This window comes from Eulemur rufifrons, chromosome 23 (assembly GCF_041146395.1).
Source record: "Eulemur rufifrons isolate Redbay chromosome 23, OSU_ERuf_1, whole genome shotgun sequence".
NCBI classification, from domain to species: Eukaryota; Metazoa; Chordata; class Mammalia; order Primates; family Lemuridae; genus Eulemur; species Eulemur rufifrons.
In genome coordinates, this window is record NC_091005.1 from 12,166,272 (window position 1) to 12,181,959 (window position 15,688).

General features: G+C 48.8%; 1 protein-coding gene across 4 annotated transcripts in view; it reads left to right on the forward strand.

Annotated features, from left to right (window-relative positions):
• Positions 1-251: 251 nt before the first annotated feature.
• CDH1 (cadherin 1) overlaps positions 252-15,688 on the forward strand; it is a 69,282-nt gene continuing 53,845 nt past the window's right edge. For all 4 annotated transcript variants that reach the window (XM_069456639.1, XM_069456637.1, XM_069456638.1 and 1 more), the window contains exons 1-2: positions 252-434; positions 1,266-1,380. In XM_069456639.1, coding sequence (XP_069312740.1) covers positions 387-434; positions 1,266-1,380 — 163 coding nt within the window. In that variant the 5' untranslated portion in view covers positions 252-386. The remainder of the gene's footprint in view (positions 435-1,265; positions 1,381-15,688) is intronic.

Consider the following 15,688-nt stretch of genomic DNA (forward strand, 5'->3'; position numbering starts at 1 on the left):
GGATTCGAACCAGGTGGAGTAAGAATCGTGCAGGTCCATCACAAGACCCCTGACCCTACCAAAACAGACCAGTGGGTCACCCGGTCGGCGCGAGGCCGGGGGCGGGGCCGGGGGCGGGCCGCCCCCCTGCCGGCCGGAGGACGCCCAGGGCCGCGCCGCGCCGCTCATTGGCTGCGCCCGGCAGGTGCATCCTCGGCCAATCAGCGGTGCCGGGGGCGGTGCCTACGAGGCTCACCTGGCGGCCGCGGCACAGCTGGGCTCAGTGGCGTCCGGAGCCGCAAAGCACCTGCGAGTTCGCGGAAGTCAGTTCAGACTCTAGCCCGGCCCAGCCCGGCCCGGCCCGACCGCACCCGGCCCCCGCCTGCGCCCGGAGCTCCCGGCCCGCCATGGGCCCCGCGTGCCGCAGCCTCTGCGCGCTCCTGCTGCTGCTACAGGTACGGCGGGCCCCTGACCGTGCGGGACGCTTCCCGGCCCCCCTGTCCGCGCCCAGCCGCGCGTCCCTTCCTCTCTCCCCGCGTCGCCGCTTCCCTTCTTCCTAGAAAGTTTGGGTCGGAGGGGCCGGGACGGCCTGGAAGCCGCGCCGCGCTCTGGACCCCAAGGCGGTGAGAGCAGGAGGGGGTGCCCGCCCCCTCCAGAAAGTACGGGGTGGGGGACGCCTCGCTGCAGGCTCCGGGGACTCCGGTTGGCCGCGGTGTGGGCTTGGGGCGGGCGGTGGGGGCGCGGAGCAGGGTGGGGGTCTGGATATAGAAAAGGGGCGCCCCGGTGCAAATAAAGGGGCACCCAGGTGTAGTGGGGACGATCCCCGAAGTAATCAAAGCGGCCTCCATAGAAAAAAGGCACCTGCCGTGTAAAGAAAGGGCGGTAAACAGGAATGGGGACCCGAGATAAGGAGGTGGGAGCGCCCCTCGGTATGAGGAAATAGACCTGGGAGTGGGAGCGTGCCCGGCCTAAGGAAGGTGGGGGCTGGAAGAGTAAAGATGTCTCCAACGAAAAGAAGGAGACAGCAAGGAAGGCGGGCTAAGTTGTGAGGAGGTGACCCAGCGGCCCCTTCTCCTGAGTTCCTGGGGGGTCGGCGGCCGCAGGTCGGGACGGGAGAGGATGACGTCGCTGCCTGCCCGGGGCCGGGTGGGGGCTCCTCCCACAATCCTGGCGCCGGGAGCGAGGGAGGGGCGGCGCCGTTGGTTTCGGTGTGGGCAGGAGGGCCCCCCCCCTCCCCGAGGTCACCCCAGTTCCATACCTTTCTCCCCACCCCTCCCCCCCTCCAGGTCTCTTCGTGGCTGTGCCAGGAGCCAGAGCCCTGCCATCCCGGCTTTGGCGCCGACAGCTACACGTTTACCGTCCCCCGGCGGCACCTGGAGAGAAAACGCGTCCTGGGCAGAGGTGAGGGCGCGCCGCTGGTGTCCCTGGGCATAGTGGGGTGGGGTTGGGATCGGGTCGAGAAATTGCGCCCCCACGCCCCTGGGTTGCAGCGGGCCAGCTCCTTCCGTGGCTCAAACGACACCCCACTGGAATTTACCCAGGGTTAGGGATCTAAACTTTTACCACGATTGAGCACTGTGGTTGAGCGGGTTAAGTATATTATAAAGAAGCAGAGGAGCCAGGCACTTATTAGAGGCCCTCTGGGTTTCTCATCCTGTCCTGGCCACTTTTGAGGCAGTATTATTTCAGATTGCAAAAACCTGCTGGGTGGGAAGGCAGGACAGGCATATTCCCGTTTTCCAGATGAGCAAATCAAGGCTCTGAGGGGTATGTCTGTCCATTTGCCCAGGGTCAGCAGAGCAGCAATTCAAAGTGGCATCTGACTCCCAGGCCCCATCTCTGGGTGACTGAGGAGGAGCCCTCTCTTGGTTTCCAGGGATGTGGCTTTTGTTCATAGAGATGAAAACATTTTGATACAGGTACTGTTTCCCCCAAGGAATAATGATTTTTTTTTCCCCCAAAAAAAGCATGGTAGCTCAGACTCGGAATGAAAACGCACACAAACACCCCATGTACTTCTAGGCTTATCGCTGTGATAATCTAGAGTTTGCTTTGTTCCCCTTCACTGTTGCCCAGGGGTGGCAGCCAGGGAAGGGGTAGGTTTCTCTTGTGGTTTCGCTGATTCCCAGGTGCTTACTTCGTATCAAACCACTTTTTCCTTCCCCATGAATTTAGTTGATTCGGGGAGTATCATAACAATAAAAGAAATACTCTTTAAACAAAGAAATCCCCCACAATTCCCCTGAGGGAACACTTCCACTGTATTTATTCTTCCAGTCTTTGGCCATGTGAAAAATCAGCAGCAATTCATGCTGTTGTCTTAGAATTTTTTTTTTTTTTTTTTTTGAACTTTGGAATTTGTTCCAACAGTGGGTGGCTTTTTTTTTTTTTTTTTTTAAGAGAAACTGCAGCTTGATTGATGAAACATATTTGCTTTTCTGAGACCCGTCTGTGTGCTGCGGAGCTTTGTATTGGATCAGAAAGGAACCGTTGTCCGCCTGATGTTTCGGTGGCTCTGCCATTACTCAGCCAGTGTTCACTTGACGTTCGGCCCAGCCTGACCATCCCAGGCCTGGGATGTTTTGGTGCCTCAGTGGGCAGCGATGACTGGCTTCTGGGAGGAAGCAAGCTTGATCCGCCCTTGGAGAGTGGGGCAGGGGTTAGAAACCAGAGCATGTGTTTGCGTGTGTGTATGAGGTGTCCCAATACAAGTGCTGGTCCGTTTGTTTTCCTGCACCAAGACATTTGGTGGTGCCAACGGTGGGTTGGCCTGGTTTTTATTTCCCCCCTCTAAGCTCTTGTGTCTGACCAATAATAATATTAAGACATATTAATAATAATCCTGTAGAATAATGATTAGTATTAATAACGGTGCCTACTATATACACTTTGGCCCCAGACCCTGGGGCAAGTGCTTCACGTATTTGATCTTATTTAATTTTCCTAAGAACTTTTGGAGGGTGGACACCATTATTATTTCTGTTTTGCAAGCGAGGAAACTGAGGCATAAAGCAATTGGCTAATCTGCTGAGGGACCCACAGTTGGTCTTTCTCCTTCTCTTTCTCTTCCATAGTGTGGAAAAAAAAAAACAAACAAACAAAGAAAAAGGATGTTTGGGGAATTAGTGTCCATGTGAAGTAGACTGAGAACAGAGGTGTTGACAGGATGAGACCCCTGAGAGCGGGTGGTGATGATGGAGATAGGTCAGACCAGGTGGGGGTGACCGGTGGCTGTGGCAGGAAAGGCAGCCTCCACACAGATCCCACAAGCTTCTCCTGTGGCTGCCTCCAGTTCCCTTTTTTTTTTTTTTTTTTTTGAGACAGAGTCTCACTCTGTTGCCTGGGCTAGAGTGCCATGGCATCAGCCTAACTCACAGTAACCTCAAACTCCTGGGCTCAAGCGATCCTCCTGCCTCAGCCTCCCAAGTAGCTGGGACTACAGGCATGCGCCACCATGCCTGGCTAATTTTTTCTACATATTTTTAGTTGTCCAGCTAATTTTCTTTTTTTTTTTTTTTTTTTTTTTTTTTTTTTTTTTTTTTTTTTTTTGTTGAGACAGAGTCTCACTTTGTTGCCCAGGCTAGAGTGAGTGCCGTGGCGTCAGCTTAGCTCACAGCAACCTCAGACTCCTCGGCTTAAGCGATCCTACTGCCTCAGCCTCCCGAGTAGCTGGGACTACAGGCATGCGCCACTATGCCCGGCTAATTTTTTCTATATAGATTTTTAGTTGTCCATATAATGTCTTTCTATTTTTAGTAGAGACAGGGTCTCGCTCAGGCTGGTCTCGAACTCCTGACCTTGAGCAATCCACCCGCCTCGGCCTCCCAGAGTGCTAGGATTACAGGCGTGAGCCACCGCGCCCGGCCAATTTTCTTTCTATTCTTAGTAGAGACGGGGTCTCGCTCTTGCTTAGGCTGGTCTCGAACTCCTGAGCTCAAACAATCCACCCGCCTCGGCCTCCCAGAGTGCTAGGATTACAGGCGTGAGCCACCGAGCAGACCCCATCCTGACTCAACAGATTTCCTGATATTTAACTTTTTGGGGGCATTTTTGGAGTATGCGGTCTCCTTGTGCCAGTCCAGTGTGGAATTGCCCCATGACGGAAGTGCGGGCTAGTAAAACCACACATTCTTCCACCTCAGGAACTGGCTTTGTCATTTAAAAATGCAGCGGGGATTTGGGGATTTCGGAAGGTGGCCCCACTCTCTCTGTACAGTGCAGGGAAATGGGGAGTGTGGCGAATTTGCTTCATGGGATATGAAAATATGGAACCTGTCACATTTTGTCCACAGGTAGCTGTAGAGTCACAAAGAGGGTTTTAACTGAACTTAGGGGACTTTGGGGGTGGTTTGCTAGGGTCCTTCCTGTGTCCCCAATTTCAGCCTTGTATTTATTCCATTGGTTTCTCTCTTGAATCTAGCATGGGGAACATTTTCAAGATACTCTCTAAACTGATTCTTTAGAGTTGCTGATTATTTTCCTTTTTCTTAGCACAACTGGTGTGAGAAACCTAGGCTATTAGAACGATTGGCATCTCAGAGAAGCATAAGCCTATGGCCCACAGCTTTAAGTTGATTCAGGTGTGGACAAAAGACAGGCTGGCAGGCTTTTCAAGTGACGGTGGCCTGCCTTTGCTTGCTCTGCAATCTGGCTTTGGACAAACAGGGCTGTATTTCGGGTTTGAGCTTTGGCTGCTCGATGGGCTGACCTAGTTCCCAGGCACCCACCTGTGTAGATGAAATACGCCCATTTCCCCTCTTTCCTCAAGGATGTGTGGAAAGGTGGTGAAAGCTATTATGCAGGCCCCCTAATGAAACCAGACTTTAAAAAAGCAAACAGGCAAATGGCTTTGGGATCACCTTACATCATCAGATACCCACACTCCCCACGCCCCTCCTAAACCAGTTACTTCCCCAATTACTCATGTCTTTGACAAGGGTGATGCAGAGCTTACTGGGAAAGAGACAGTGGGCCCCCCTCCTGCCCTTGCCTTTGCGTCCCAAGAGGAGCAGAGGCAGAAAAATCCCTGGCCCGGCAAGGCCATTTAAGGAAGGCTGCCTGCCCTCTCTGCCAGGAGGTTATGGAAATCCCTGTTTGCTCTCCAGGGCTTTTTATTGGGCGAGCTTTTTCTTCTGAAACGCTCACCTTAGTTAGTGTCTATTACACATTCCCTTCCAAGTGTAGCCCCAGATAAGCCAGACTCGGAAGCAATCAGCGCTCAAATCTTCCAGAAGCTGCCAAACCCCTAAAATCCCCGAGAGGCACCTGTCACAATCCAGACTTGGCCTTGCTGGGTTTCCACCCCTCCTCACTCAACCCCTTCTCCTCTGAGGCCACGAGGCTTTCAAGGAGGGGCACGAATGCAGTGAGTAATGAATGGCTGGTTAGGATAGACCAGTGAGGAAGTATGAGAAAGAGCCAGGTCTGAATTTCAGCTACTAGATATGTGACTTTGGATAAGGCACTTTACTTCTATGAGCCTCAGTTTTCCCATCTGTAGAATGGGGACAATAATAAAGGTTTGTTGTGAGAATTAAATATGCACATTCCTTCATATAGTTCATAAATGTGAGTGCCTATGATGTGCTGGCACCAGGCTAGACCCTGGGCTTGCAGCAGATACAGAACATAAATGCAAGAGAGCGAACGTAAAGAAAGGAAGCAGAAAGAATCATTGAATGGTGGCTAATATTTCTTCACAATGTGGTAGGCTCTCATACTATTTTGAATGAATGAATGAACACACGAATACATCACCAACCTGGCTTATTTTTTTTCCTCTCAAGCTCTCTATGCCCTCCATCTAGCCCTTGATGTTGACTGTAAACGGGCAGGGAAGAGTTGGTTCTGTTAGAACTTTCTAAAATGCTTGTGAAGGCTGTGTGCTCTGTGGGGGGCTCTTGAAGCCAGGCTGCAGCGCGGAGTGTGTCCCGGGATAGCGTGTTCTGAGTGCTTCCCTCTGAAAGCTGTGGAGGGCAGAGAGGAAAGACCTCAAACCAGAGTCTGGAAATGGGAGGGCAGCTAGTCATTTTTAAGAGTTGGCCAATTAAAAAGAAATTTGTGGTGCTCCCTTCTAGCTCTCTGTTGTTAATTTCAGTTTCATTTCTCTATGTCCCAGCTCGTCCTTGTTCCTGTTGGGAGGGCTTTAGGCCCCCTCCCTTTCTGCACTTTTTCCTCTTCCCTTTTCTTCCTCTTGTCTGCCTCAATCTCCAATCCTCCACTTTCCCCTCAAGGTTTTGGTAGCATCTCCCCCAAATTCAGAAGGTTCTTGAGTCAGACTGCCTGGGTTTAAATTCAGGTAGTGTCCCTTGCCAGCTTACGGATGTTGGCCAAGGACTTTCCTCGTGAAGCCTTAGTTTCCCCATCTGTAAAATGGGCATAATAGTGCTGAGACATCATAGAGTGTTGTGTCAAGTGCTCAATGAATATTAACTATTGGAGCCTCTGCAGGACCTGGTGCTGAGACTCTCCCATGTTTTACCTTTGGTTCAAAAGTTCCTCAGCCTCCCTCCCACCCAGCAAACCAGTCAAACCAGTTTCCTCACTCTGCCTGCTTCTGTATTAAGCAAACACTGCCCTGCAAACAGTGACTAGACCGAGTGCCTTTGTTAGAAAAGGAAACTGGCGTTTTCTTGCTTGCCACTGTGCAGGGTGCTCACGGTGGGCTGAAATGGGTGGGCTGAAATGGGTTTGCCGAGGCTTAGGAAAGGAGACCTGCTCACGGATGTTGTTTAGAACTGGGGTGGGAGGAGTGGAGCAAGGAGTAGCTGGGACTGGGGAAGTCAGGATGACCTTGAACTTGCCAACTTCTGCTTGGTTTCTAAAAGTATTTCTACTATGAAATACACATACTTAAGGCTACCTGTTTGTTCTCCCATTGCCAAAAATGCTCTGTCCCAGCCCCTGAGACGGAACCCCGGGTGGCTGAGTATCACATCACCTGGGACACTTCGCACCTGCAGATTTGCCCTCCTGCCGATTCACTGAGCCAGCTCTGAGGGTGGGGTGCTGGACCTGGCATTTTTAAAAGCTCTCCAGGTAGCTGCTGCCACCCAGTTCATTGCCCTGGACGAGCCCAGGGGCCAGATGTGTGATGAGTGAATACCTGGTGCCAGCCAGGATCTGGGCATCTGGTTGTCCAGCCTGAGACCAGGGATCCCAGGGCACCCTTGGTCGGTGAGAATAGGGCTGGTGGTTCTGCTGTGCCCAAAAAGGAGAGCTCTGTGGCTGCAAGTAGAGTGGACGGGGAGGGGGGGACCCAGAGAAGTAGCCAGTGTCCTCAGACGTAAGACTTGTCCCCTGCCCTCAGGGAGAGTCCAGAAAGCCTCTGCAAGAGACCCCTTACCGGGTATTCCAGTGTATCTGAGACTGCCATTGGGGTGGGACAGTGTTCAGAAGGCATCAGGAGTGGTCAGTTTCACCTGTTGGGCTTCGGTGACTCAGAGTCAGGCGCAGAAAGGGAAAGGGCGCTGCAGGAAGAAGTGGGTGCCCAAAGGTGTGGCAGGGTCACTGAGGCAGAAGGCTGGAGCTGCGCCTGCCTGGTCAAGGAGGGCAGCCGTGGAGGTGTAGCGGGGAGAGGGCCCGAGGACTAGGCAGTCGCAGCTGGGGCCTTGGGCTGCAGGTGATGGAGGGTTTTCTCTCTCTCTTCTTTTATTAGGCACATTATTCACTTGGTTAAAAAATAAGCTTCAATACATATTTTCATATGCATGAAAAAATTGTACGTGTCTTTATGGACAGTGGAAAGTTTCCTTCCCACCCTACCCACTCTTCACCCAGTTCTTCCCCAGGCCCAGGTGACCAGTTCCTCCCAGGGAACTGATTTTATTCCTCTCTTGTGTATCCTTTTCACGGTTTCCTTATGGAGATACAAAAATGGTCTTACTTCTTCTTCTTTTTTTTTTTTTGAGACAGAGTCTCGCTTTGTTGCCCGGGCTAGAGTGAGTGCCATGGCATCAGCCTAGCTCACAGCAACCTCAAACTCCTGGGCTTAAGCGATCCTCCTGCCTCAGCCTCCCGAGTAGCTGGGACTACAGGCATGCGCCACCATGCCCGGCAAATTTTTTCTATATATATTTCTAGTTGGCCAGATAATTTCTTTCTATTTTTAGTAGAGACAGGGTCTCGCTCTTGCTCAGGCTGGTCTTGAACTCCCGACCTCGAGTGATCCACCTGCCTTGGCATCCCAGAGTGTTAGGATTACAGGCGTGAGCCACTGCGCCTGGGGCTGGTCTACTTCTTTATGCCAATGTATATTTCATAATATAGGATCCTTTTATACAATGAATGACATACGACAACACTGTTCTGTACCTTGTTTTTCTCCCAACAATATATCTGTATCTGCATGTTCTCTCTCTCTCTCTCTCTATACACACACACACACACACACACACACACACAAAGACTTCCACGTTTATTTTTTTTGTGGCTGCATGATACGGATGTACCACAGTTTATGTAACCAATCCCTGATAGGTGGACACTGGGTTGTGTCCTTTTAGGAAATAGTACTGCAGGGAATGATCTGGTATATATGTCCTTTTCTATACATTCCAGTATACCTGGAAGATGAATTTCCACAGTGGGCCTGCTGGCTCAGGGTTTGTGCATTTGTAATTTTGACAGATGTTGCCTTCCACAAGGACTGTCAATTTGCACCATCAGCATCTAGAGACAGCCTGTCTTCCACTGTCCCAGTGGATGATTTAAGCAAGAGGTTGGGAGAGGTGGTGGGTGGGTGCCTGCCTCTCTGAAGACAAAAGCAGTTTTGATTTGGGGGAAGACGTCAGGGTTTTCCACACCTAACTGGATCTAAACAAGAAGCAATTCCAGCAGCTTCTAGAACGTTTCTTTGTACTAACACTGGGAATAGAGGAGAAAGTGGCATAAGTTGAGGGGAGAAAATTAGTTCTTGGCTAGAAATCTGTTGAGTTCGAGTGTCTGAAGGACCCGTGGAGTTATCAAGTCAAAGAAGTATTTGGGAATGTCAGATCTGGAGTCTTAAGAATGTTAAGTTTAAATAAGAATTTGTATAGGACAGTGGCCTTCTCTAATCTTGTGTCAATAGATACAGAGATTTTTTTTTAGAGACTTTACAAACTGGAGGATAAAGTGATAGAAGGTGTTTATTTGGAGAGTGTTTACTTAAAGGCAGCCAACAAATAAAAAACAAATATTTGTTATGGACTGGGTGTTAGAGGGTGGGTCCCGCCCAGGGCCTTGAAGTCTTGACAGTTAATCCTCATACTGCATCCAGGTGGGAACTGTCGTTTCCCCTACTCTAGAAGAGGAAACAGGAGGCTGGACAACTTGGCCAGGATCACCCAGCCAGATAGTGGCAGAGCTGGGGCTACAGCCCAGGACTTTGATCTTCCAAACCTTGTGCTTCATCCAGCCCCCGCTGCCTGCCTTGTGCCAAACTCAGCACCTCCAGTGGGACCTGGTTCACCTTTCTACAGAGAAGGATTTCCCTCCTTCACTTTTGAAAAGCTATCTTTATACCTTTTGCATCTCAACTAATTTTAATTGTGATGCTAGAATTCAGCCTCTTCTGCTTATGGGCAGTTTTGAGCCCTTTTCTCTCTTGGTTTTCATTTCCAAACACACTCGAGCTGAACAGCACTTCATTTCCTTTGTCTTTCAACTTTCTGGGTTCCAGAAATTCCACTTATATTGGCGTTCAAGATTTGGGGTACGGCGACAGGGAAACTGTCCTAAACAAACTCCTGTTCCAACTGGGACTTACCCAAGGTGCTTGAGACAGGCAGACACCTGGCGGTGGATCTCATGGCCAACCAGGGAGAACATGCTACGTGCTCAGATCCCTGTGAGCTCAGATGTTACTACCGGGACCTAATAGGGTATCCCTGGAAGGGTTGAACCTGTTCCCCGTGAACAAGATCATAAACGGTGGCCGGCTCAGGACCCCGTGGGATAATTGGCCAAGCTCTAGATAATAATTAGCTGGCTTTGTAATTAGGAGAGCTCGTAACAAGCCAAAAGCTTTTGAGATTTATTTTACCCGGCCAAGTTCAAAAAAGAAGAAGAACACCTGTTTCTGTGGTTTGGCAGTCCACGACGCCGTGCACTTTCTCTGTTCCCGAAAGAGAAGTTTTTGTGTCTTCACCCTCATCGTCGCAGCAGCCTCCTCTCTGCTCTCCCTGACCCTCCCGCAGCCCGGTCTTTTCTCCACCCGGCAGTCAGAGCGATGGGGTTTGAATTTTTTTTTTTTTTTTTTAAGAGATGGGGTTTAAAGGCCAGGGGTTTTTTTCTTGTTTCATTCTTGGGCTGCATTGCAACTAGCACAGTGCCTGGCACATAATAGGTATTCAGTAAGCAACTGTTGAATGAATGAGTGAGTGAATGAATGATGTTTCAGGATGTATATACAGGTTTGTGCATCTTTTCTTTCTAGAGAAAATTTCACTGTAGTGTGTTTTTTTTTTTTTTTTTTTAAATTTTTGAAGAAAAGATGGGGCCTTCTTTTCTATAGGAAAGGACACAAGCAGGAGGGAACGTTCCCAGGCCATGTGTCTCTGCTTGGCACTCCCAAGTTTCTGCCAGCCCTGCACACCCCTGGTGTAACCTTACCTAATTGTCTTGTCACAAAACAGCTTGCAGTCCGGAGTCTAAAGGTCAGATGAGCCATTTCTGCCCCACACTTCTGGGCGTAAGGAAGCACCAGATCAAAATCTAGACGGATATCTGAGCCGCCAGGGCCATCTGGTTTCCCAGCGTCTGGGTAACACCTTCCTTGCAAGGTTCCCGGATGCACCCAACACCTCCCACCTGGGTATCTCCAGCATCCTCCAGGCCATTAATTGTTCAAGACCCAGTGTCCATTCTTCCAGTTCTTGGCAGGCCGAGGAGCCTGGAAAGAGCATGTTGAGAGATGCAAAAAACTCCAAGACAAATATTTAAGGCTAACTGAGACAGATCTTGGCCAAGATAAAAATCTCACAGCTCCAAATTCCATCTGACCAATAGATATTCATTGAGAGAGTACTGTAGGGCAATAGCTTATAAATCTTTTTGTGAGATTGCTCTGCCTTCGGGAAGATATTGCCTAATGGGTAATATTGCCAGATTTAGCAAATGAAAGTACAAGGCACCCGGTTACATTTGAATGTCAGGTAAACAACGGCTAATTTTTTAGTATATGTCCCGTGCAATAGTTGAGACATACTAAAAAAATTATTTATTGTTTTATCCTCTCTTCTGATTATAAACAACATATTAACTGGTACTTACTAGTATTGAACTCTTTCCATATGCTATCTCCTTTAAACTCACAACAACCTCACAAGAGGTGAGTTGTGGACAGCACAGGTGTGTCAGGCAGACAGAAAGTAGGAGAGGCTGGCCATGTGTTCAAAGCCTGTGTTCTTTTTTTTTTTTTAAGTTTTTTTTTTTGGTAGAGATGGGGGGCGGGGGCGGGTCTTTGCTATGTTGCCCAGGCTGGTATTGAACTCCTGGCCTCAAGTGATCCTACTGCCTTGGCCTCCCATAGCACTGGGATTACAGGCGTGAGCCACCATGCCTGACCATAAAGGCTGTGCTATTTACAGCAGGAAAAGGCAACTAACAGAAGGCATCTGTGACCAGCCACGTGAAGGGGACAAATCATTTTTTTTTTTTTTTAAGAAAGTTTGTGTCCTATAGTTTATTTTTATTTTATTTATTTATTTTTTTAATTTAGAGACAGGGTCTTGCTCTATTACCCAGGCTGGAGTGCACTGGCACAATCATAGCTCACTGCAGCCTCGAACCCCTGGCCTCCATTGATCCTTCTGCCTCGGCCTCCCAAAGTGTTGGGATTACAGGCCCGAGCCAGTATGCCCAGGCTGAGGAGTGATCATCTTTGCTTTGAAGGTCTCAGATGACAGGGGCATTCAAGTGTCTATTCACAGAGCACCTGCCAAGCCCTCTGCTAGGCATTGGGGATACAGCAGGAGCTAAAACAGATCACAGTCCTGCCCTTGTGGAGCTTCTCTTCTAATTGGAGGGGACAGGAGGGGACAGGGACAGTGATCTATGGAAGAAAAATAAAACACATCAGAAAGAGTGATGAAGACCATGCGTGTTGGGGGGAGAGATTTTGTGGGGTTATCTCTAACAAGAATGGCATTTGTATAAAACCCTGAAAAAGTGAGGTGCTCAGTACCTGTTAGAACTGGACTGTGTCTTGAGGGACTAGACTTCCCATATTCTTTGAGTCCATATTTGTGCCCTTGAAAAAGACTCTTGTCTGGCCAGGCATTTTGTAGAGGAATAATCCTGGGGGCTAATTGTCACCATGTCTCCTTAAATGGGTATTGGATTCAAACCAGAATCTAATGCTCTTTCCAAGCCACCCCACCCCTTGGCATGTTGCCCAAGAGGAATCTGACTCTAGTCTAGTTTTCCAAAGCTGCTTATGGTGGAGGGATGAGATTGTCCTAGATGGACATCATGAGCTCTCGGGCATATTTTGTTCGCTTGTTTGGAGCATGTATACCAGCGTCCCCAGACCTGCTCCCTTAGAAAGAAGCCTGGACTCCCAGCATGAGGACTTTCAAAGACTGCAGGCTTCCTCCCCCACAAATTCTTCACCATGATTGTGTGGGAGCGTTTGAGAAGGGAACAAGATGACCAACTTGTTTGTGGGAAAAGTGGCTTTCATATCAGAGAACGTCACCCCTTGAATCAGCAGTGGGACAAATACCTGGGCACTTATTTTATTGACAGGTGGGGCGGGCTCCTGAGTCACCATCATTGGATAGAGGCCTGTGATTTTCAATATCAAAGGTTGAATCAGCCGTGACATCACCCTTTCATAGTAACAGGTACTTAGGTGCCAGCTCTTACTCATAAGTCCCGGGAGATACTGGCCCTAGATCTCTTCCCTCTTTGCTTCCTACTAAGGAGTTTAGGAGAAATGACAGCTTTCACAGCTGTGTGGTGAAGTTCTTGTGGCTGATTGCGATACCACCTGCCTCCCCCAACTCCCAGACTTGTAATCATGACTAGACTTTCTGGAGAAAATAGAATTTGTGGGTATACTTTCTGCTTCCTGTTTTAAGTCTGCTTTTAAAAAGAAATCCTCTCCTACACCTTGTACTTGGGCGTTTCAGAGTTTCAGAGCTTGTCATTTGACTCTTTGATTTTGTCACTCCGATGAAGTTGTGCTGATTTTTCTTTGGACTTGGAATTTAGTGATGATTTTTCACTCTCTTTTTCTTCTTGCTGCTAGTCCTCTCACCTGAACCATGGGAGTATATGAGGCTTTGGGAATTAAATACCTGGGAGGCTGTTGAACATAGGAAACCACATATCACTTGCCAGGTGTGAGGTTTTATTTCTGGTTTTGACAGAGATTTGACTCTTTGGCATTTATTTCTCTTTTACCCTATGAAATGAAAGAACTAGTCTCTCCGAGCCTTCTCCAGAGAGTGGAGATGAATTGGGGAGGGCAGCACGCAAGCAGGGTTGCCTGGATTCCAGTCCCAACTGGACCCTTACTTGCCATGTGACCGTGGGCAAGTTACCTAATCTTCCTATGCCTCAGTTCTCTCCCCTGTAAAAGGTGGGTCAACGAGGTTCATGCTGCATAGGGTTGCAATGAGGTTTCAATGAGTTACATATGCAAAGTGCTTTCCATACCTGGTACAAACACTCTTAGTTTTTAATGGCTAGGCGAGGTGGGGTGCACCTGCAGTCCCAGCTACTTGGGAGGCTGAGGCAGAAAGATCACTTGAGCCCAGGAGTTCAAGGCTACAACGAGCTATGATTCCAGCCTGGGTGACGCAGTGAGACCCTGTCTCTAAAAAAGAAAAAATTAGTTTTTATTATTAGATGTTTCTGCTTTAGACTTGCATCAGGGGAGTGAACAAATGTGTAAGTGCTGAAGGAGCCAAGAGTCCTAAGGATGAGGAAGAGCTACATCCCCTCGCCTCTTTGCACTTTAACTCCCCAAATCTAAGACACTCCTCTGGCCCAAACACCCCTCGAGTGCTGCCAACTGTGTGTGCCGTCAGGCAGCTAATCTACGCCAGTTGATAGTCATAACCTATTTGGGTGAACCAGCCTATGAACTTGATTTTACGACTTTTTCCATTTTACAGAGGAAACCGAACCTCACGGTTAGTGACTTGCCCAAGACCACAAAGCTAGGAAGTGGCAGGCAGAGATTTGAACCCAGGTCTGTTGACCCCAAACCCACCAACTGTGTGCTTCTACCTGGCTGGTGCTTTTCTGGAGAACTCCCGTTGCCCAGGTCCCCTCATAATCATTGTCATTATTTTATATATTTTCCCAGTGTTTCTTAAATTAGGAATGTAGATTCTTATCTCCTCTCCCCCAACTTTTTTTTTTTTTTCTTTTACTTCAATGGTTGCAAATCCCCTAACTTTTAATACAAAAGTTACCACATTACATGCACTGTTCTGCACCTTGTTTTCTGCACTCAATATATCTTGGAGATTGTCCTCATTATTTTTGTCTATTGTATAATCAGCTGCCAATGGATAGTGGCTGTTTTTGATCTTTTACTAACACAGGCGATGTCAAGAGCATTTCAGACGCTGTGAGCAGGAGGTCTGTAGATATGGAAGTCTCTGCGGCTCTGTGACGGTTCCCAGTGGGCCAGATTCCTCCCCCAGCCTGTCCTGGGCACTGGGAGAGGTACTCAGGTTTGCTGACGATGCATGAACTAGGATCAGGATGAGTCCCACGCCACAGGCAGCTTCTTTCACCAAAATTGGTGAGCTGGTTCCTGCAAGTGTCCCCGCCCAGCTCCCCATTTAAAGGATCCTGCCAGGATCCTTTAAGCCTTCCCTGGACCCAGAGTTATAGGGATGACTGAATTCGCTGCTGGCCTTTTGAGACAGCTGAGAGCCAATTAATCTGCTTTTAAATCCTTGTAAAGGGTGTCTTGTGGCCCCTTGGAGAATAGAATAAAAAGGAAATGGAGCAGAAAGTGCAGCAGGAGAGACTAGGGTAAGACTTCTGAGATGGGGTTGGAGCACTGCAAGGGCGTTCCCTGAATATTGACAGCCCTTTTCCAGTTCTGCCTCCTGGACCACTGGTGGTCACCCCAGGGTCGTCTTGCTTCCCCCACTGTCGTGCCTGCTGCCTCAGCCCTGTTGTACAGACTGAATTCCAAGGTCTCTGCAACCCTCACAGACCCCCCCTTCTAGAGGAAAGTTTAGATTGTTTAGCACTAAACTCACAGAGAAAGTATATTTTTAAAAATCCATTCTTTGGGGTCCGAATTAGAAGGTACCTTAAAAATCATTTAGTTTCTTAGTTTGTACGTGAATTGGCAGGTTCAGTGAGTTTAGGTGACAGCTGGTAGGCATTAGAACTAGAATAATAATAATATTGTTGTTAAACAATAACCACAATGTTCATTGCACCATTTATTGATTGAGTACTTAACTGTTCATGTATGTATGATCTTGCTTTTTAAATCCTTATACCAACCTGAGAGGTAGGTACTATGACAGTTCCGTTTTCAGATAATAAACAGAAGCTTTTGGAGGCTGTTTATTAACTAGGGTCCCGCAGCGAGTGGAGCTGGGATGGGAAAGGTGTGTGGCCCAGCCTGGCCAGCCTTTCCCCCTCTCTGTGCTCAGCAGCTCCAGGTCTGAGAATATCCACATCCTAGATCCATCACTTGGGCCTAGAAAGGAACCTCACCTCAAGGTCCAGCCATGCAGCCCCAAAG